This window comes from Molossus molossus, unplaced genomic scaffold, assembly GCF_014108415.1.
Source record: "Molossus molossus isolate mMolMol1 unplaced genomic scaffold, mMolMol1.p scaffold_m16_p_10, whole genome shotgun sequence".
In the NCBI taxonomy this organism is placed as follows: Eukaryota; Metazoa; Chordata; class Mammalia; order Chiroptera; family Molossidae; genus Molossus; species Molossus molossus.
Window position 1 is genome coordinate 51,226,547 of NW_023425345.1, and position 22,659 is coordinate 51,249,205.

Consider the following 22,659-nt stretch of genomic DNA (forward strand, 5'->3'; position numbering starts at 1 on the left):
GTTGATATGTTTTAATTTTTTTCCAGTTTCCTTAGATTTCAAAGTTGTGTAAGGCCATGCCAGATGCTTTTATCCAATGAACAGTGATCATAATATTTATGAAGATAGTGTTATATGGTAGAAAGGGTACTATACAATTTCAGTCCTTGCTCTGATATTAATTAGCCACACGATGTTGGGTATATTAGTTAACTCCTCTGACCTTGGCTGTTTCCATCTATAAAATGTCTTAACTGGCCCTGGCTGGTTTGGCTCAGCGGTGAGAGCGTTGGCCCGCAGACCTGAGGGACCCGGGTTCGGTTCCTGCTAAGGGCACGTACTTCGGTTGCAGTTTGTCCCCGGCCCCAGTTGGGGTTGTGTGGGTGATGGCTAGTCGATGTGTCTTTCTCACATCGATGTTTCTCTCTCTCTCTCCCTCCCGCTCTATCTGAAGATAAATGCAAAAATGTCCTTGAGTGAGGATTAAAAAAAAAAAAAAAAAATATATATATATATATATATATATATATATATATATATATATATATATATCTTAACTGCCTGAGAGCAGTGAGCTGGATTAATAACCTCTTATAGTCCCTCATAGTTCTGGGATTTATGTCCGTGATCTTGATGGGGATTTCTCACTCCTTGAAACTCATTGATAAGGTAGAAGACTAAAGGAAATGACTAATACATTCATCAGATACACACATGTTGTCTAATCCAGGATTGAGTCCAACAAAAAGAAGAGAAAGGTGGTAAATATTTGGGGAGTAAATGATGTCTTTCTGGTCCCTCCAAATTCTAATATAGCCAACATTGCTTAGAGAATGTTCCAGTCCCCTGCTATTACTTTCAACATGCTTTATGGTAATGAAAACCAGTTGGAAACCAGTTAAGCAGTTAGTTGGCATGAAAGTAAGCGGAAAAGAGATGAATGGTCTCCAGTTGGCACATCAAGAATGGCCATGTAGGGCAACAAATAGTAAGAAAGATCAGAATTCTTTAACTGGCACCTTTATACCTGGGTCCATTATTATCTTACCACAAAAGACCAAATAGTTACTCAGAGTTACTAATCAGGGGTAAATAAAATGTATGAGGTCTTTATGAGAAATGATCCACTACAAAGAGGAGTCATTCTTATTTACATTTGAAATCACGGAAGAAGCTATAAACTATAGGTGAATATAATAAATCAGCAAAAATGTGGTTTTAATAGGATATATATAAAAAAAATAGCATTGTTAGAAAAACAAAGACAATTCTATGTTTATTTAACAAAACCAGTTATTGGTATTTAAAGTACTAGCAATGTATCTAATGGAGGTGTAATGCTGGGTCAATTTAAGATTTATAATTCTCTGATAAGCAAATTAAAGATATACTTCCCCACATTAGGATGACCATAGTGATATTGACAGTTATTCAAATCCCTTTCCTCTCTAAGCCCATCTTAAAATTATGATTTAAAAATATGCAATTGATACTAATTATGAACATCCTCAAAATTGTATTCTTCTTGGAATTTAATTCCAAATAATTTACTTGAGATATTAAGAAAGCAGAAGAAAAATCGTATTAAGTAGAAAAGAGAACACATGCAATTATTAACCATGAAAGGAGAAAATGTTATGGATACTTTTATAACAATATAGAGATTCCCTATGGATATCTACCCATTCTTCAAGAAGGCAAACATAAAATGTTCCTTTGATGTAGATTATAGATTTTTTTGGCTATGGATAAAATATCTGATGAACACAGATCAGATTTTAGCTTCGTTTCCTTATTTTCTCAAGGGCTTGCTCCACTACACCAGCGCATACACACTGTTATGTACCAGTGTTAGGTAAAGCTAAACAAAATACCAAGTGTCACTTCCATGAACTTACAAAAAGAATACCTTCTTGTAAATGTTGGATTGTTTGAAGAAGGACGGTTGTAGTCTCATATTAATGAGTGAAGTTTTTTTGGCATTTTGATGCTAGCCATTCATATAATGATCCTGATGATAACAGGAACAGAAATTCTAAGGGAAATTCATGGATTTAGAAGTCTAAGGGGAGGGAAGTAGCAAATAAGTGAAAAAGGGATGAGACAAGGGAAACTACCATTTTAATTTCAGATACTTCTATTTTAGCCGAATGTACTGTTTTACCTTTGTAATATAAAACAAGTTAACACGATTAAAATATGACTAACTAGAAGCATTCAAATATACCATGAGGCCCTGGCCAGGTAGCTCAGTTGGTTAGAGCATCTTCCCAATGCACCAAGGTTGTGGGTTCGATCCCCAGAAAGGGCACATATAAGAATCAACCTATGAATGCATAAATAAGTGGAACAACAAATTGATTAAATTGATTAAAGCCTTACCCATGTTAAAGCTGAAATTATGTTAAAAAGAACCATAACCTGGTTTTAATTGGTTATTCTTCAGTCTAAAGTAGACAACATTTTTAATAGTTTTATTTAAATATTAGACAAAACTTTTAAAAGAAATCTATACTGTTTCCAACATGGATAGTGATACTTATTTAGAAACAGCTATAAAACCAAGGGCTGCAATCCAAGGGCCACACTCCCTAAGCAATCCATTAAGTGACAAATGACTATTCAAGAAGTTTTAAAAGGCACTTTTAAAAGCCTGATCTTAGGACAACCACTCCCCAACCCCCAATCTTCATAGACTGTTAGCTGCCCAGTGCCTATGAAATTGGGTTGGGGACTCACAATTCATTATATGTGGATTTTTTCTCCACTCTGACCAGCCACAAAGAGATAGGCTTGTTCTGACCCATCTCTCACCAGGAATTTATGAGAAAAAAGTCTCTCACCAGATCCTTACACATAATCAGCATTTTTGTTTGCTGCCGTCCCAGTCATTTCCTACCTTAGGCCAGTTTTGACATGTACCAGCCTTTTGCACTGAATCTACATTGTGTATGCTGGCATGACATCAGCTGTCCTGCCCCTTAGCAGGGTCTGGGAGGACAGGACTTACAATGGTGCTTTGAGTCATAACAAAGCCCCTTCCTCTCTATTTAGGGTTTCTGACATTTTTTTTCCTTGTATTTAAAATTCTTCTTCCAATTTAAATGAAAAATTTTTTTATTAAGACCATAAAGAAGAAAGAGGGAATTGGTAGGCCTAGAGGACTAAAAGTTGGGAAGGATGAGAGTTTAAGAAAAGCCATAAAACTGCTTTGTGGTTACATCTCTTGCCAACTGGTTTCAGTGTTAAAATAGAGCTAAAACTAATTCAAAATTTTTTCTACATTCTCAAATAGATGAGCCCTAAGCACTCAAGAAAGTTTCTAGGCAGGAAATCTCCAGGAACTGTAAGTTATGGAAAGAGGTTGACTAAGTCACCCCAAATATAATTGAGGGTTAGAATAGTTACCTAATTTTTATCTCATACCATTACTTCACAAATATAAGGATTTGGGCCAAATATTTAGCTTTAAAAATTCAGCTTTGCCATCTAGATGGAATCTAAAGTAAATGATGGCTTTGCTTCCCATTCTGTTTATTTCATTATAATGACTGTTGTAACAAACCATCCTCATGTACAAAGCCAGATATGCAGGAAAGTATGAGAAAACTGGAAAAATTTACCAGTTCTGCGGCCCCTGGATTGTGTTATAAGTCACCAGCATATGTAACTCATTTTCTAGTTAAGTAATTCCCTCTGGGGACCTGGTTTGCAATCCACACGAAGGATCAAATTTCATTCGCAGTTGTAGGAAAATGCAACCCTGTGCATTTGCAAGTCAAAAATCCTGAAGGCCACAGCTAGTCTGGCTACCTTCATTGATTTTTCCTGGGAGAGGATTTTGGCTGATAGAAACCATTTGTTGGAAGGCACAGATGAGGAAGTTGAGAAGAAGAGAAGGGATTCAGCTAGCAGAGACAACTAAGCCTCAGTCTTAATGTTCAACTCTGGCCCTAACACTCAGCCTGCAGCTGTGCCCAAGAGAACGATTCAGCAGTAATTCCACCCCCCAAAACGGCAAATGACAAAAGACACAGGAAGACAAATTAAAAGGGCGAGTGTATAAAAACACATAATTCCATTGGCATCAAACTCTCTTCATCTCTAGACACCAACCTGAAACCGGTGTAAGCTTGATTTAACATGAAATGGGGTTGGAGACTCACAAATTTTACCATCTATGCAAATAATTCTAGATTTTAATGAACTCACTTAACTTGATTCAAAAGACATACTGACCACATGTTTGCCACTACTCAAACTGTTTGGATTACAAAAACCAGCTTTGTTTATTACATGAATTGGCATTATCGAGTTTTAAACCCTCCCAATCCTTACCTTGGTTTGAGATGGTTCGCCTTTCTCAAACATCATCTTAAGCCTGTTCAGCGGAACATTATATTTCTCTATTTTGTTTGCAGCTTCTGTATTTTCACTGATTTCAGGCTTTCCTACTTCATGCCTGGATTCTCCTACTAGACAATTTTCCATTTTTTTACTTTCTGTTGAGTGGTCTTTTAGATGCTCACTGTCCTCAATGCGAGGATACGGATTCTGAATATGGGCTTCAGCAGGTGATCCAAGTCTAGGTCTGGGATGGACCGGTTCCTCTCGTTTCGCTTCGGCCCCAGAGGCAGAGCTGCTCACCACTTCAGCAGGAGGATGGTCGCCTCTGTGCCTGACCTCAGTGCTGCTGCTTCGCAGAGAGTCTGTGTGAGACTCAGCTCCCAGCACTGGGTTCTCCCACTTCTTCTTTAATGCAGTCAGGATTCCCCTTCTAAAGTGCTGGGGGAGATTTTCAGTGTTCTAGAAGAACAAGAAGTAAGTGCCAGTTATAACTTGCCTGCTGAAATATTCAAACATGATGTTCTTTGTAAAATGAAAGTTAAAACTCCAAGCTGCTCCAGGTCCACTGGCGTTTCAGACAGCTGTGAACAGTTACAGCCCTGCCACATGGAGAAAAAGCATCCACCCCAGGAGAGGGAGAGGGGAAGAGAGAAAAAGTCAGGAGCTGAAGCAGGAAGTGATAAAACAGGATAGCCTTATAAGGACAAAATGAGGAGAAAGGAGAGCCCAGATCTAATGACAGTTACAATGGAGACAAGAGATTTTTATCCAAAGATTATTGGGGTAAATAAGAAAGAAAAAGCAAACACCAGGTACTTTAACACTGTAAATAGGCATTCATAAAAGTTCATCATTACACACCACAAAATTACAAGGTGTATCCCACTTTTTTTGTTCTTATTTTAAAAACAAAGATGCAAATAGCAATATAGTTGAAACTATGCAATTGTGGATAATAGCATCAAGGATTGCTACTATTTGTAGAAATGTAAAGAAGTCATCAAACTTTTACATGTATTTCCATAAACAATACAGAAATGTATTTTCATCATATCTGACATAATTTATATGCATATAAAGAGTCAAATTTTACTTTAACATAAGAATCTAATTCTTTTTTTCCTGCTCTTCCCTATATGTCCATGTGTAAATTCTCAGTTATCAGAAAATTCACTATTTCACAGATCCTTTGGCTGAAAAATATCCAGACTTCATATGAAAGCACCAACACCTCTTGATTGAAGGATAGACATTTACATATCTAAGAAGAATTCACTCTCACCTGGGTCAAAATGAAATTAATTAAAAAACATAAGACAGATGGAAAACAACTTGGAAACTGTCAGTGTTGTTCCACAATAATAGAGGAAACATTCTTGTTCAAATAAAATGTAATGTTTCGGACTCTGAAAGTACTTCTAAATACAGCAGCAGCAACTTCCCAACAAATCACAAATTCCAGGACTACCTCTTGCCCTCCATTCCTGTAGTCTGTGACTCATGGGTCTATCAACTAAGAAAGAAAAGACAAACCACCTAGGACTGAAAGACTTCAGGGAATTAAACAGGATTAACAGCTATATTGGGAATTAAGACTCTCACCCTATTACTCTTCCCGAACACACTCTGAGAGCCACTTCATCGAGTAGCTCCGAGGCTTGAAAACAAAAGTTTCATAAGAACAACTGCTTGATTTTAGTGTTTAAATCTTAGCTGACAAGATTCACTGCGGAAAGCAAGTATGGATCAGAGATATAAGAAGCATGAAAAGCTTTCTTGTTGGGAAAGAGAGAATTTAAAAAAACAGCTCCGGAAGCTGGTGCTACCTTAACTGCTGGCGGCACTCTTGGCCCTGTGCTACCTCCTGCCACACAATGGATGAGTCATCTGGGTCTCTGACTTTACCTGCCTTGCCCTTGCCCTGCCCAAACAGGAGCTCTGAGAATCAAAGTGGCATTCTGCCTTGGTAACTGGACACTACTTTTCTCAGAGGCAAATCATGTGATCAACATATATTTATTAACGTGGAAAGATGCTCATAAGATACTTTTGAGTGGAAAAAGCAAATTATAAAATAGCACAATCCCATTTTATAATACACAGGTATATTCATAAATATAAGCATAGGAAAGTATTCTAAAAGGAAAAGCATCAGGATATTAATGGGTTACCCTTGAATCACGGATTATGGGCATTTGTATTTTCTTTTCTTTTCTTTATCCTCACCCGAGGACATTTTTTTGATATTTTGTACAGATAGAGTAGGGGGAGGGGTGGAGAGAGAGAGAGAAACATCGACGTAAAAGGGACACATCGAGTGGTCACCACCCACACAACCCAATCAGGGCCAGGGACGAACTGCAACCGAGGTACGTGCCCTTAGCGGAAACTGAACCCTGGTCTCTCCAGACCACAGGCCAACGCTCTAACCACTGAGCCAAATCTGCCAGGGCTGTATTTTCTTTCTTTTTTTTTGCTTTTTATTTATTTATTTATTTTAATTAATTAATTTATTTTTGTTACAGATGTTTCTCCTTTTTCCCCCACTGATTCCCCACTCCCCCACCCTCCCTGCCCTGTCCCCAGCTTTGTTGTCTATGTCCATTGTTCATGCATACATGCATATAAGTTCTGTGGTTTATTGCTACCCCACCACCCCCTCTTCTGGGGACTGTCAGTCTGTACCCCACTTCCACATCTCTGGGACTACCCCATTCCTCAGACTGTTATGTTCATTATATTCCACAAATAAGTGAGATCATATGATACTTGTCTTTCTCTGTTTGGTTTGTTTCGCTTAGGATAATACTTTCCAGGTCCCTCCATGTAGTCTCAAAGGATAAGAGATCTTTCTTTCTTACAGCTGCATAGTATTCCATTGTGTATATGTACCACTGCTTTTTTATCCATTCGTCTACTGATGGACACTTGGGCTGTTTCCAGATCTTAGCTATCGTAAATAGTGCTGCTACAAACATGGAGATACATATATTCTTTCTGATTGGTGTTTCAGGCTTCTTAGGGTATATTCCTAGAAGTGGGATCACTGGGTCAAATGGAAGTTCAATTTTTAATTTTTTGAGGTAACACCATATTGTTTTCCATAGTGGCTGCACCAGTCTGCATTCCCACCAGCAGTGTACTATGTATTTTCTTTTAATAATAAAAATGTACTCCACCCTCCGTCTGTGCAGAAAAAAATAAATAAATAAAAATGTATTCATTGTGTAATAAAATAAATACAAAAATAAAATTATACATCATCATATCACACAAAGGCTTCCACAGAATATTAAATAACTTTGATATTACCGTAAAGGCATTGAAAATTGTCATTTCTACTTTTCTTGTGATGGCCAGGAAGAGAGGGATGTGTGATAGAATACCAGCAGTGTCCCAACATCCCTTATAGGGCAATTTAAGGAGGAGCACTTAGGATACAAGTTCAAAAGTGCTGGAGTGGAGACAAAAAGGGAAAGGCCAAGGCTATGTGGTCTGATAGCATTAAAGGCCCACACCCTTAAGTCATTCCTGGCAGCACGTGCCAGGCCATGCCAGTTGTCCAGGTCTTTGAGACATGAGGCAAGCAAAGATGGGGAAGAAGCAGAGGCTACAACCTTTCTGGGGAAGAAAAAGATGCAAGAGGTATAGAACAAAAAGGACAACAAAAAGCAGATTGGTCAGCACAGTGAAAGAGTATTGGACTGAGACAGCCTGGGTTATCATTGGGTAATGAACTATGGGTCACTTAATATTTTCTTCTCTTTATATTTTCTACAGTAAACATGTATTACTTGTATAAATCAGCTCCACCCAGCCAAATTACCTTGGGCAAGTTTCTTAATTTCTGGAAACTACCATACAAGGCTATTATGGAGAATAAATGAGAATATATTAAAGTATGTAATGTAGTATTTGACAAAAATAGGCACCCAGTAAGTGGTGAATTATTAAATGGGTGATCCTTCCTATCCTTAAGCCATACCTCACAATGGTGATCATCCACTGTACCCAGTCATTTCCCAAATCCGGAACTTGGGTTAAAGTCTCTTACTGTTCTTTCTACTCTATCTACGGTCTCAACTGTTCTACACTGAAGGTGTGGGGCACAAAATAAGGTAAGATTCTAGTTGATGTCATTGTATCAAGGTTTTAACTTTTTCCCAACTATTTTCCTAGAATAAGGCAGTGGGAAGTCAAGGATGCTGCAAGTTTTCAAGGACCCTAATGGCTGCTACACTACCTTAGTCTCCTTTTTCAAAGTGACATCCAACACACTATTCATTCTACCCAGCAAGTCTGAGAATCTTGGCAGATTTGCCTCTGGACCATAACTGGCTTCCTGAATCCAGATCAGGAACACCATGGAGATGCAACACAGTGTCCTTTCTGCAGGAGCATCTGAGTTGGAATTAGAATGAGCCCCAGCTCTGTTACTCTGAGATGTATGACCCTGAATAAGTCCCTTCCTCTTTGGGTCTCAGTTATCCCACCTGTAAAATGAAGAGGCTGGGTCAAATGAGATTTAATGTTGAAATTGGCATGGGAATCGTCACATTAAAGGCAGAAGGATGTTTGACAGGATACAGTGGTGGGATTGGAAACATGGACTACCTGGTTGTACAGCTTCCAAGGAAGTGAAGGAATTCCTAGGCTGAGAGTGTCTCGGAAAAGTGACAGCCAGTCATTTTGGGTATAGGTGCCCAAATAGCACAGATTTCAAGATGTGGCATATTCCATGCTTTTTTTTTTTTTTTTTTTTAATCCTCACCCGAGGATATTTTTCCATTTTTTTGTACAGATAGAGTGGGAGGGAGAGAGAGGAAGGGAGAGAGAGAGAGAGAAACATCGACGTGAAGGGACACATCGAGTGGCTGCCACCCACACAACCAACCAGGGCCGGGGACAAACTGCAACCGAAGTACGTGCCCTTAGCGGGAACCGAACCCGGGTCTCTCCAGACCACAGGCTGACGCTCTAACCGCTGAGCCAAACTGGCCAGGGCCATATTCCATGCTTTAAGGGAACCTGAAAATATAACTGATGGTTGTAGTAATGGTTTGTGTTTCTGGGTCCTAGGTGTGGAAGAGGAAGAGAAGAGGAGGAGTAAATTTGGGGGAATTTAGACTATTCCACTATTTGCTAAAGGAACAAATTTACCCACTTGTTCCCAAATGTTTCTCCAACTTCTTTTCCATGGTAGAATGTTTAAGTATTCTTTCACCTGGTCAGTCATTTCTACAAATTTACATGGACACTTCTTCCTGATCTTCAGGAGACAATTCAGACTTCTCACAAGTCTAGTGGATCTTCAAAGCAACCTTCTGTCATTAGTGGAAAAACTGGTGAGCTCTGAATAAAGTCTGTAGTTGAGCTAATAGTGTTGTACCAATGTTAATATCTTAAGTTTTGATAAATGTACCATAGTTTTGTAAGATGTTAACATTAGAAGAAGCCAGGTAGGTGGAGATAGATGAGAACTCTCTGTAGTATCTTAGTAACTCTACTGTAAGTTCAATATTATTTCAAAATAAAAAGTTTGTTAACAAAATAGCAACCCTCCTTCAACTTTATGTCTTCCTCTAGTTATTGCTGTGTTTTGTATATCATAGTTAAGGGTCTTGAAAGCACAAAACCTGTAGTTGCTAGTTCCACTTGATCACTTTCCACTCACTCCAATTCTACTACCAAAATATTTCTGAAGTAGTACCCATCAACATCACAAATTACCTCTTAAAATTTTTCATTTTGTTCCTGGCCTGATTGTCTCAGCAGTTAGAGTGTCAGCCTGTAGATCAAAGGGTCATGGGTTTGGACATGTACCTGGGTTTACAGGTTCAATCCCTGGCTCCTGTCGGGGTCATGAGGGAGGCAAGCTAATCGATGTGTCTCTCTCATGTCCATAGTTCTCTCTCTCTCCCTCCCTCCCTTCCACTCTATTTAAAAAAAAAAAAATCAATGGAAAAATATCCTTGAACGAGGATGAAAAAATTTTTTTTTTCATTTTGTTATCTTATTTTTATTTATTTATTTATTTGTTTGTTTGTTTGTTTGTTTGTTTTTGTTAATCCTCAACCTGGGGATTTTTTTTTTTCCACTGTTTTTTTAGATAGAGTGGAAGGGAGGGAGGGAGAAAGAGAAACATTGATGTGAAACAGACACATGGATTGGCTGGGGATGGAACCCACAATCCAGGCACGTGCCTTTGACTGGGAACTGAACCCACAACCTTTTGGTCCTCTGGCCAAGCTCCAACCGCTGAGCCAAACCGGCCAGGGATATTTTATTATTTTTATTTATTTATTTTTAAATGTTTATTTTTGCCTTAAGCAAGTACTGTCCATTGTTTTTGTACATAAGTTAGCACACCTTTTTAAAAATGTTTATTTTTTCTTTGATATTTAGAGAGAGAGGAAGAGAGAGGGGAGAGAGAGTTAGAGACATCAATGAGATAGAACATAGATTGGCTGCCTGCTGCACACCCCACACTGGGGATGGGGCCCACAACCTGGGCATGTGCCCTGACCAGGCAAGCTCCTGGTTCATGGGTTTATGCTCAACCACTGAGCGCCACCAGCCGGGCTGTTACCTTATTTTTCTCAATTAGAAAAGTAATGAAAAAACTTATTGGGAGGAAAATGTCACAATCAATATAGGAATGTATACATGTCTTGAATATATGCTATACTTTTCCCCATTTGATACCCCCGACCCATCCCAACCAAGATATATATCCACTGTCAACAGTTTGGTGCATACACTCTAATTTCCCCCCTATTTTTACACACTACATTTTTTCTATAAAATCATACTATACTTACTGTTCTGCACCTTGCTTTAATCACTTAATGTGTTTTTGATATTTTGTCCATGTCAATACATGAAATCTTAACCATACAGTACAATACTATATATATTATAATATACAACACAATATACTACTATACTGAATGTATGTACCATAGTTTACCATTCCCCCACTGATGAATATCTGCATTATTTCAAATTTTTAGTAATACAAAAAATCCTGTAATAAGTGTCCTTTTAAGTTTATTTTATTTCATTTGTGATTTTTTATCAATGATAAATCTTTAAAGTAGAAATGCTGGATCAATGGGTATAAAATATATTTAATATTTTAATAAGTATTGCCTAACTGACTTCTCACTAACAGTGTATGAGTTCATATTTCCTCACATATTTAATATTATCCATTAAAAAAATTTGTCAACTGTGTAGATTATAATTTATATTTCATAATTCCCTTAATTTACATTTCTTTGATTATTAGCAATATATTTTTCATGTTTATCGTTTTTTCTTTAATTACCTGTTTATGCCCTTTTATCTTAATTGCCAAGTGCAATGGACACTTCTGCTTTATTTTATTTGATCTTTCTATAGCATTTGATATTACTAACTACTCCTGGCTTTTAAAAATTCCTTCCTTCCATGGTGTATATGATACCCCCTTTTCCTAGACTTCTTCTCATTTCTCTGACCACTCCTGTTTCTTTTCCTCTGTTCCTCCCTTCTGCAGTGGGTCCCTCAAAGCTCTGTCTTAGGTCCTCTTCTTTGCTCTCTGTACATATTCTCAGTAGATTATCTGGTTTCACCCACCTGCTGTCTATTGATGACTCATAACCAATAACTCTAGCCAGATATCTTTCCTTACCTATTAATTTCCCTGGAAATCCTACAGGCATCTTACACTTATCCTTGTCTAAGGCTGAAGTCTTCCCTCTCTTCTTTTCATTCCTTACCTTTAATGTTTTTGGATTTCTTTTACTCTTTTCAAAAAATATTTTTATTGATTTTAGAGAGAGAGGAAGGGGGAAGGAGAGAGAGAGAAACATCAATGTAAGAGAGAAACATCGATTGGTTGCCTTCTGCATGCATCCTGATCAGGGATCAAACCCATAACCTGGGCATATGCCCTGACCAGGAATTGAACCAGTGACCTTTTGGTGCATGGGATGATGCTCTACCAATTGAGCCACACCGGACTTGCCTAATTTGTTTCTTTTCCCAAATTCTCCATTTTGGTGAATGTGACAATTATCTTTTCAACTGTCAAAGGTGCCTACTCTATTCTTATACCTCCATGTTGTACATGTGCTGCTTCCTCTGCTACTCCTTCTCCCTCCTTTTAAAGCTAATTCCAATTTGTCCTTTGGGCTCAGTCAGGCACCACTTCTGGGAAGCCTTCCTTGACATGGCATAGCCCAGGTTATGAGTCTCTTCTAAATTCAACCACAGCACTTTGAATATTTCTTTAACATGATACTTACCATGCTGGGATTATAAATTCTATTTTCCAAACTCTGAACAGTCCCTTGAAGGCAGGGACTACATCTTATTTCTGTGTCTTCAGTACCTGGTACTAAAGAGATGCTCCATAAATGTTTGTCTACACTCATGGTGTCAACTTCTGTCATCCTACGGTCTTGAACCTAGTCGAATCAGGCCTTTATCTCATCACTCCCAAACAGCACAAGATGACCAATGACCTTCATGTTGCCAAATTCAACAGTCAGTTGTTAGCCTATCTGTGTGTTTGACTCTGTTGAGAACTCTCCTTTTGAAAACACTTTATTCACTTGACTTCTGACATTCTTTTGTTTCACTGCTATTTCACCAGTTGCTCTCTTTTAATTTCCTTTCCTAGTTCTTCCTTTTCTCTCCTACCTTCATATACCAAGGTGACCTTGAGCTCAGACCTCAGACCTTTTCTCTAGCTACACTCACTTCCTAGGTAATCTAATGCATCTCACTGTCTTTAAATACAACTGACACTTTGATACATATCTCATCTCATCTCCAACCTAGATCTATTCAATTCTAGATTTGTACATCCAAGTTTCTATTTGACATATCCAATTAGTATCTTAGTAAAATTTTTATATTTAATGAGTCCACAGTTGAGCTTCTAATATTTCTCCTACTCTAAACCTGCTTTTCACTACAGATTTCCTCATCTCAATTAATGGCATTTCCTGAGGTGTTTGGTCCAAAAACACTGTTACAATTCTTTTTTTCTCTCTCTTTTTTTAAATCCTCACCTGAGGATATTTTTCCATTGACCTTTAGATATAGTGGAAGGGAGAGAGGGATACATCAATTGGCTGCCTCCCACATGACACCCACCAGGGATCAAGCCTGAAACCCAGGCATGTGCCCCAGACTGGGAATTGAACCTGTGACCCTTCGGTCCTCAGGCAGAGGCTCCAGCCGCTGAGCCAAACCAGCCAGGACATTGCTGTTATTCTTGATTCTTCTCTTTCTCTTTACCTTCAGTATGAATCCTGACCACTGCTCATCACCTATATGGTTACTACTCCAGTCCAATCCATTATCATCTCTTTCCTAAATCACTGCTATTGTCTTATAATTGGTCTCTGTGTTTCTGCCATTTTAGCTCCAGTCTCTCCCCTTTTTAAAATTTAAATCAGATCACATCACTCCTTTGCACAGAAACCCTCCAAAGGGTTAAACCTTCAATCAGGGTTAAAGTCTAGGTCCTCTCAATGACCCTATATCACCTTGTTCTCCCCTTTTCCCAAGCACACTAAGAATGTTTCTACCTCAGGGTATTTGTATGAGTTCTTATCTTTTGCCTGAATCATTCTTCTTCCTGGCTCATGTCCTCAGATCTCTGCTCAAATGTCTTGCTATTAGAGGCTTTCTTTGAACACTCTACACTCTGTCTCTCTTACCTGATGCACGTGTTTCATAGCTCTAATCATCACCTGATACAATATCTTTATTTGTCTGTCACTCCCACTAGAATGTAAACCCCACAGTGGCAAAGAGGTAGTCTATGAATGCCTAAAACAGGGCTTGGCACATAGAAGGTGCTCTGTGAATACCTGTTAAATGAATGAGTGAAAGGAAAGAAGGAAGGATGGAAGAAGGGTGATAATAACAGGCAAGGGAGAGAGAAGGAATAAAGAAAAAAACCCAGTATTTTGAGTGAAATGATGGTAGCTTTTTCTTACAATGCACCAAGGGGATCCTTTTTGAATTACAGGTAAATTAAACAAAGGACCCATTTAGCATTGCCTTCCTTAGTGAGACCAAATTGACTGGGGCATGGTATACACTAATTTAAATAGGTTAGGTACTGAAAATTGCCAGGAGAATGTTTTTGTAATGCCAGCCAAATTAAAGAATTCTTGCACAAATATGTGAGTTATTTTTTCCCCTTGATAAGATCAAATCAGTAAGATTTCAAAAGACATACACCATGCAGCCCACTTGATGTTAGCCAACAAGGAGAATCAAGAATAGGTATGAGCCCTGGCCAGTTTGGTTCAGCGGTTAGAGCATTGGCCTGCGGTCCAGAGAGACCGGGGTTCGGTTCCTGCTAAGGGCATGTACCTCAGTTGCAGTTTGTCCCTGGCCCTGGTTGGGTCGTGTGGGTGGCAGCCACTCGATGTGTCCCTTTCACATCGATGTTTCTCTCTCTCTCTCTCTCTCTCTCCTTCCCGCTCTATCTGAACAAAAAATAAAAAAATGTCCTCGAGTGAGGATTAAAAAAAAAAGAATGGGTATGAGCAGAGAGCTTATTCTGAGGTTTTAGTCTCTGATGGATCCTGCAGCTAAGAAACTTGCTTACTAGACTGGGTCAAGAAGTTTGTTTTAAACAAAGAACCCAGAACATGACAACAGCGGCATAGCTACCACTTAAATGCAGAGATACAGAAATTCTGGTTGTTTGATTTGGAAAAAAGGATGGCAGCCTAGGAAGCCCTGTATTCTAATTTGAGCAGAAGTAGTAAGCCATTTTACTAACCTCAGGCAAAGCACTTGGCCTTCTTCTGTCCTTCACTCAACTCAGGAAAGAAAAAGTGGTTCAAAAGGAGAATGCCTGTGAAAAAATAAGATACCCTACACCTAAGCCAAATTCTCCTGAGCAATTGGCTCACAAATCAGACCAGTTGGCACAAAAGCTCGGCTCAGCTGACATGGAGCCCGAGCCCCACAGAGGCTGCAGGTGGCTGGGCCATGTAGGCTCTGCTCCTGAAGTTCCACATGCCCTGGGATTCTGAATACTTACATTTCTCCTCTTTTCCGCATTGGCTTCTTCAGCGGCTTTCTGGTACCTTCAGAGAAGAAGGGAAAAAGAGAATGTTCTCAAATTAAAACTTATATTTTTACTATTTCAATCTTTAAGAAAACTACTTCTGCAAACTTATATCTGACAGCAACTGTCTTTAACAACTCTATCAGAAGAAGCCGAGAACCAGAGCAGCCCTCACTTCTTGTGCTGTTCCTGTCTTCTGCTCTGATGCAACAAATACTCAAGTTGATGAGGCCAAATGCTGAAAGAAAGTCTGGGGTTTTAGTCTCAGTTTCATCACTTATTAACTATGATTTCTGGCAAGTCACTTAACCTTTGTAAGCCTCAGTTTTCTTATCTAGAAAATGACTTTATATAGCTACTTTCTGGATTGTTGGGAAGACTGAATGAGATCACGTGTGTAAAACTGCCCTGGGATTAGTCAAAGGATATAGCATTGCATTAATCCTAGTATGTACATTTCCCCCAAATTAATGCCTCTGAAATCTTCAATTCTTGTCAAACCAGAAGTAGTCACACTGCCTGTACATGTGTGAATCTGGTCTAAATATTGCTATTGTCACTTTGTGTCAGTTAAATGTATTTGATGGTACTACACATGTTTTTTACTTATTTTTTTCTTTATTGATTTTTAGAGAGAGAGAAAAGGAGAGGTAGGGAGAAATGGAAACATTGAAGAAAGAGAACATCACTTGGCCACCTCCTCCATGCCCCCCACTGGGGATTTGGCCCATAACCTGGGCATGTGCCCTGACCAAGAATCAAACCAGCGACCTCTTGGTGCAGGGTCGATGTTCAGCCACTGAGCCACACTGGCTGTTCTAAATGCAACTTAAAATATCTTCAGAGATTACACTATAATTTGGCATTTAAAGAAAAATTATTTTACTTTTTTAATGTACATATAAGAGTGACATGTGAGTGTATGTATTAAGCAAGCATTGGTCCTTTTGATTAGCAGTATTTTTCATAGTAATGCATAAAATAGTGTCACAGCCTATAGTCAATGGCATGTTAGATTTGATAAATAGGCATATATACTTTATTATTCATTATTACACAAATTATTACTTTTATCACTTTATTTGATCACTTTTATTACTTGGCTCAGAAAATTCCTGAGAAACAAATGAGTCCCAAGGTTTTTCATGGGGGATCAGGTTTTCTCCATTCAAAGACAAAGGAGGCCTGGGAAGACCAGGAGGCAGCAAATCTACAAGACCACCCAGAACCACCTTAGAGCCTCTGGGTCAAGCATTGAAGGTAGCACCATCACTTGGAGAATCCTCACCATGTGCCTCTCCTTGGGCCTGCATGCCTAGAACTCAGCACCAATCCAACCCCAGAAAAGGATATGTTCAAAGGGCTGCGTTTTCTCTGTCTTAGGGAAGAATTCACAAGACATGTGGGGAAGGAAAAGGAGGCTAATGGGAAAGGGCCCATTCCTCTACCAAAACCAATGTTCAGTTCATTAACACCATCAGAAGCTCAGAACTTCCTTAGTATGTGTGTTAAATAGAAAACGTCATAAGAAATGGAAGCCAGCCCTGGCCGGTTTGGCTCAGCGGTTAGAGCATTGGCCTGCGGTCCAGAGAAACCCAGGTTCGGTTCCCGCGAAGGGCATGTACCTTGGTTGCTGTTTGTCCCCGGCCCTGGTTGGGTCGTGCAGGTGGCAACCACTTGATGTGTCCCTTTCATGTAGATGCTTCTCTCTCTCTCTCCCTCCCACTCTATCTGAACAAAACATGGAAAAAATGTACTCAGGTGAGGATAAAAAAAAAAAAAATGTTAAAAAAAAGAAAGAAAGAAATGGAAGCCAGAAAAAAATCTTGATTCTGGCACCATTGCTTATCTGCTATGTAACCTGGGTTATATCACTTCATTTCCTGGTCTCACCTACAAAATTAAATGACTATTCCACTCCTATCACTGTTTAAATTTTTTTCTCAATCATCACCCGAGGAGATATATATATATATATATTTGCATTTATCTTCAGATAGAGAGGGAGGAAGAGACAGAGAGAAACATTGACTGGTTGCCACCCGCACAATCCGAACCAGGGCTGGGGATGAACTGCATCTAAGGTACATGCCCTTAGTGGGAACTGAACCCGGGAGTCCCTGTTCCGTGGGCTGATACTCTAACCACTGAGAAAACCAGCTAGGGCTCACTGTTTAAATTTTAAAAATCAGATATTAATAAGACTCACTCACCAGTTACTCTGTAACTGGGCAGAGCTTCCTACAGAATAGGGTAAAAAAACTTCCAAAAATCAGGGCTTTCATTGACCATAAATAAATGATGAAAGAAAATGGAATTAGCCCTGGCCGGTTTGGCTCAGCGGTTAGAGCATCGGCCTGCGGTCCAGAGAGACCCGGGTTCAGTTCCCACTAAGGGCATGTACTTTGGTTGCAGTTTGTCCCCAGCCCTGGTTGGTTGTGCGGGTGGCGACCACTCGATGTGTCCCTTTCACATCGATGTTTCTCTCTTTCTCTGTTCCTCTCTCTCCCTCCCACTCTACCTGAACAAGAAATGGAAAAAGGTCCTCGGGTGAGGATGATAAAAAAAAGAAAATGGAATTACAAGTGCTGTAAGTCAAGCAACAAGAGATATTTGCATCTTATATTATAGACAAATGGCTAATTTCCCCCTAAAATATAAAGAACTCTTACAAATTAATAAGAAAATGAGAAACAACAAAATAGAAAAATAGGCATGAATATAAACATACAGTTCACAGAAAAGAATACCAAATGGTCCTTAAACAAATAAAAAAGATGTTCAAACTCAAAATGAAAATTCAAACAACATTTAGAATATTCTTTACCTATCAAGTAGGAAAAGTTTTTTTTTTAAAGCTAATATACTGATGGTAAATTAATAAACCTCTATGAAAGGCAGTTTGTCAATTTTACAAAAATTACAACTCCAGAATTTGTTCTATTGAAATTCTCACACAAGCAAACATGACTTTTATATTAGATTATTTGTGATAGCATTACTTGTAATAGCAAAAGACTAAAAACAACCTTAGTGTTCATTCCTAGAAGACTGGTAAATAAGTTATAATGTATATATGCGATGGAATACTGTGAAAATATAAAAAAACACAAAGGCTTGGTGGTAATGGTTGCACAACAATGTGAATGTTCTTTTTTTTTTAACTTTTTTATATATTTATTTTTTAATCCTCACCTGAGGATATTTTTCCATTTATTTTCAGATAGAGTGGGAGAAAGAGATAGAGATAGATAGAGAGAGAAACATCAATGTGAGAGAGATACATTGACTGGTTGCCTGCCATACGACCCCAACCAGGGTGGGAGACCAAACTCTAATCAAGGTATGTGCCCTTGACTGGAATCGAACCTGTGACTCTTTGGTCCATAGGCTGATGCTCTAACTGCTGAGCCAAACCGTGAAATGTGAATGTTCTTAATGCCATTGAACTGGACATTTAAAAATGGTTAAAATGATAAATTATATTATATATATTTTACCACAATTGAAAAAAATCCCAGTGTAGTACTGGAATAAAGATAGACATATAAATCAATGTAATGAAATAGAGAGCCCAGAAATAAACCCTCACACATTATGGCCAAAGGATTTTTGACAAGGGTGCCAAGACCATGTAATGAGGAAAGGACAGTCTTTTCAATGATGTTGGGAAAACCATATATCCACATGTAAAAAAGTGAAGTTGGACCCTTACCTTATGCCATATACAAAAATTACATCAAAATGGATTAAAAACCTAAGTGTAAGAGCTAAAACTAAAAGTCTTTAAAAAACAAAACAAGCCCTGGTCAGTTTGGCTCAGTGGCTGAAGTACTGGCCTGCGGACCAGGGAGTCCTAGGTTCAGTTTCCGCTAGGAGTACATACCATAAAAACAAACAAACAAAACAAAACAGGGGAAGCCTGGCTAGTGTGGCTGTTGGTTGAGCGTCGTCCCATACACCAAAAGGTTGCAAGTTCAATTCCCAGTAAGGGAACATGCCTGGGTTGCAGGCTCAATTCTCAGTAGGGGGCAGGCAGGCGGCAGCAGATCAATGTTTCTCTCATTGATGTTTCTGTCTCTCTTTCCCTTTCTCTCTCTGAAATCAATAAAAAAATCATATTAAAAAACAAAAAACAAGATGGCGGCATAGGTAAACGCAGTATCGCATCCTCGCATAACCACATCAAAGTTACACCTAAACTACAGAACAGCCATCATTGAAAACCGTCTGAAATCAAGCTGAATGGAAGTCCTACAACTACGGAATTAAAGAAGCAGCCACATCAAGACTGGTAGGAGGGGCGGAGGCGCAACGGGCTGGCCCCACACCTATGTGTGGCAGATAAAAATTTTAAAATACCTTGGCTGGGAAGGTCCTCCCTGAGGACTAAGGGGTCCCCATCCCACACCAGGCACCCAGGTCAGGGTTCCAGTGCCAGGAAGAGAAGTCCCATATCTTCTGGCTGGACAAACCAGCGGGAACTGAGGCTCAGGGAGGATGAGGTGGCTGGAGCCCCAGGCAGCATCTCTTAAAGAGCCTGCACATGGACTTACTCTGACTCACACCCTCCAGGCTCCAGCAGGGGGGAGGCAGATTGAAAGGCACCAGAGACATATGGGGAAGAACTGAGTTGTTTGGCATTGGAGCAAGGGCTGGAGAGGGGGCTTTTTCCAGAACAGATGTGCTGCCAGAGGCCTTTGTTCCTTTGTTGAGCCCTTCCCTGGGGCCACAGTCAGGGGCCATATCTGGGACTCCAGCAACCTGGCTCACACTGGTAGCCACGCCCTGCTGACTCCCTGAGGCTCCGCCCCACCCAGTTTTTGGGCCCACCCTAGCTGTTTCCAAAGACTTTACCATAGGATTGGCCTGTCTTGGATCCTGCTTCAGGTTTTCCTAAAATCCTTCAATCAAGCAGCATCTGGTCTTAGCTAGCCTGATACCTCTCATTAAGTAATACACAGAAACAAACACAGGGAGGCAGCCAAAATGAGGAGACAAAGAAACAGGTCCCAAATGAAAGAACAGAACAAAACTCCAGGGAAAGAACTAAGCGAAATGGAGATAAGCAACCTAACAGATGCAGAGTTCAAAACATTGCTTATAAGGATGCTCAATGAACTTAGTGACAACCTCAGTAATCTTAGTGAGGGCCTCAAGAGCATAAGAAAGGAGCAGTCAGAAATGAAGGATGCACAGTCAGAAATGAAGAAGGCACTAACTGAAATAAAGAATAATTTACATAGATTCAATAGTAGAGTAGGTAAAGCCAAGAAGCAAACAATCGATTTGGAATATAAGGAAGCAAAAAACACCCAATCAGAACAGCAAAAAGAAAAAAGAATTTTAAAAAAATGAGGATAGTGTAAGGAGCCTCTGGGACAACTTCAAGCGTGCCAACATTTACATCATGGGGGGTGTCAGAAGGAGAAGAGAGAGAACAAGAAATCAAAAACCCATTTGAAATAATAATGGCAGAAAATTTCCCTAACTTGGTGAAGGAAACAGACATACAAGTCCAGGAAGCACAGAGTCCCAAACAAGATGAACCCCAAGAGGCCCACACCAAGACACATCATCATCAAAATGCAAAAGGTTCAAGACAAAGAGAGAATCTTAAAAGCAGCAAGAGAAAAGCAGTTAGTTACCTACAAGGGAGTTCCCATGAGACTGTCAGCTGATTTCTCAAAAGAAACTCTGTAGGCCAGAAGGGAGTGGCAAGAAATATTCAGAGTGATGAAAAGCAAGAACCTATAACCAAGCAAGATTACTCTACCCTGCAAAGCTATCATTTAGAATCGATGGCCATATAAAGAGTTTCCCAGATAAGAAAAAGCTAAAGGAGTTCATTACCACCAAACCATTATTATATAAAATGTTGAAGGACATTCTTGAAGAAAAAGATAAAAAATATGAACAAACAAAATAGCAATGAATACATATCTATTTACAATTGAATCTACAAACAAAATGAATAGGCAGAACAGAAGCATTCTCATAGATATAGAGAACATTTTGTTGGTTGCCAGATGGGAGGGGCGTTGGGGAAATGGGTGAAGGGATTAAGAAGTACAAATTGGTTGTTAGACTGACAGACCTCAAAGGGAAGGGGGGTGGGGTGGGGTGGGAAGAGATAAACCAAAGAACTAATATGTATATATGCATAACCAATGGACACAGACAACAGTGTGGGGAAAGGCAGGAGGGGAGCGGGAGTGGAGAGGAGGAGGTCAATAGGGGAAAAATGAGGAACATCTGTAATACATTCAACAATAAAGATATATTAAAAAACAAAACAAAACAAAAAAAGTGTCAAAGCTTTATGGCATTAGATTTGGCAATGATTTCTTGGAATGACACCAAAAGCACAGGCTACAGAAGTAAATAAAGATCAATTAGACTTCAACAAAATCTGTGCATCAAAGGATACTATCAAGCTTTGTGCAGTGACTGTATCATAGTCAAAAAAGTTTATCCGAGACATGATCATTGTTAATTGAAAAAAAAAAAAAAAAGACACTATAGAGTAAAAAGGCAACCCACAGAGTTAGAAAAAAATATTTGCAAATCATACACTGATCAGGAATTAACATCTAAAACATACAAAATTTTAAAACAATATGGGATAATACTGTACATACTATTCTGAATCTCCCTTTTGTCCATTTTAGAACAGCTAAAGTTTTCATTTAAGAAGTATGTTCTAAGTACTAGGCAAAAAGTAGTGAAAGAAATAACCAAAAGAGACATAGTTCCTACTCTCAGACAGCTTACAGTTTAGATAGTAAACACATAAGCACGTAAGTATATATACACACACATATGTTTACACATACATATGTATATACACATACACACACATACATATAAATCCTTAAAAAAAAAAAAAGAACAGAGTGTTATTAAGTGACCTAACAAAGGAACCAAATTGAAAGGGCAGGGGATAGTGGTGTGTGTGTGTGTGTGTGTGTGTGAGGAAAAGCCTCACTGAAGAAATGACCTTTAGCCTGAGTTCTGAAGTTTGACCAGAAGGAGTTAGTCAAGCAACACGAGGCAAGAAGAGCATTCTAGGCACAGAAAAACAGCACATACAAAGGCCCCAAAGCAAAAAAGCGTTTCGTGTGTATAAGGTGCACAAAGAACTCCAATGTTGCTGAAATGCACTGAGAAAGGGAGAGAGCAGAAGACGATGGGAGGAAGGGGCTTTGTAGGCCATGCTAAGGGTTTTGAACTTAATGCTAGGTACA

The 22,659-nt window shown here is 39.2% G+C and overlaps 1 protein-coding gene across 4 annotated transcripts in view; it reads right to left on the minus strand.

The window, feature by feature from the left end:
- Window positions 1-22,659, minus strand: part of LIMA1 (LIM domain and actin binding 1) — a 95,075-nt gene that overhangs the window by 29,958 nt on the left and 42,458 nt on the right. For all 4 annotated transcript variants that reach the window (XM_036252921.1, XM_036252919.1, XM_036252922.1 and 1 more), the window contains exons 3-4: window positions 15,386-15,431; window positions 4,318-4,785 (exon numbers count right to left, since the gene is read on the minus strand). In XM_036252921.1, the coding sequence (XP_036108814.1) occupies window positions 4,318-4,785; window positions 15,386-15,431 (514 nt within the window). The remainder of the gene's footprint in view (window positions 1-4,317; window positions 4,786-15,385; window positions 15,432-22,659) is intronic.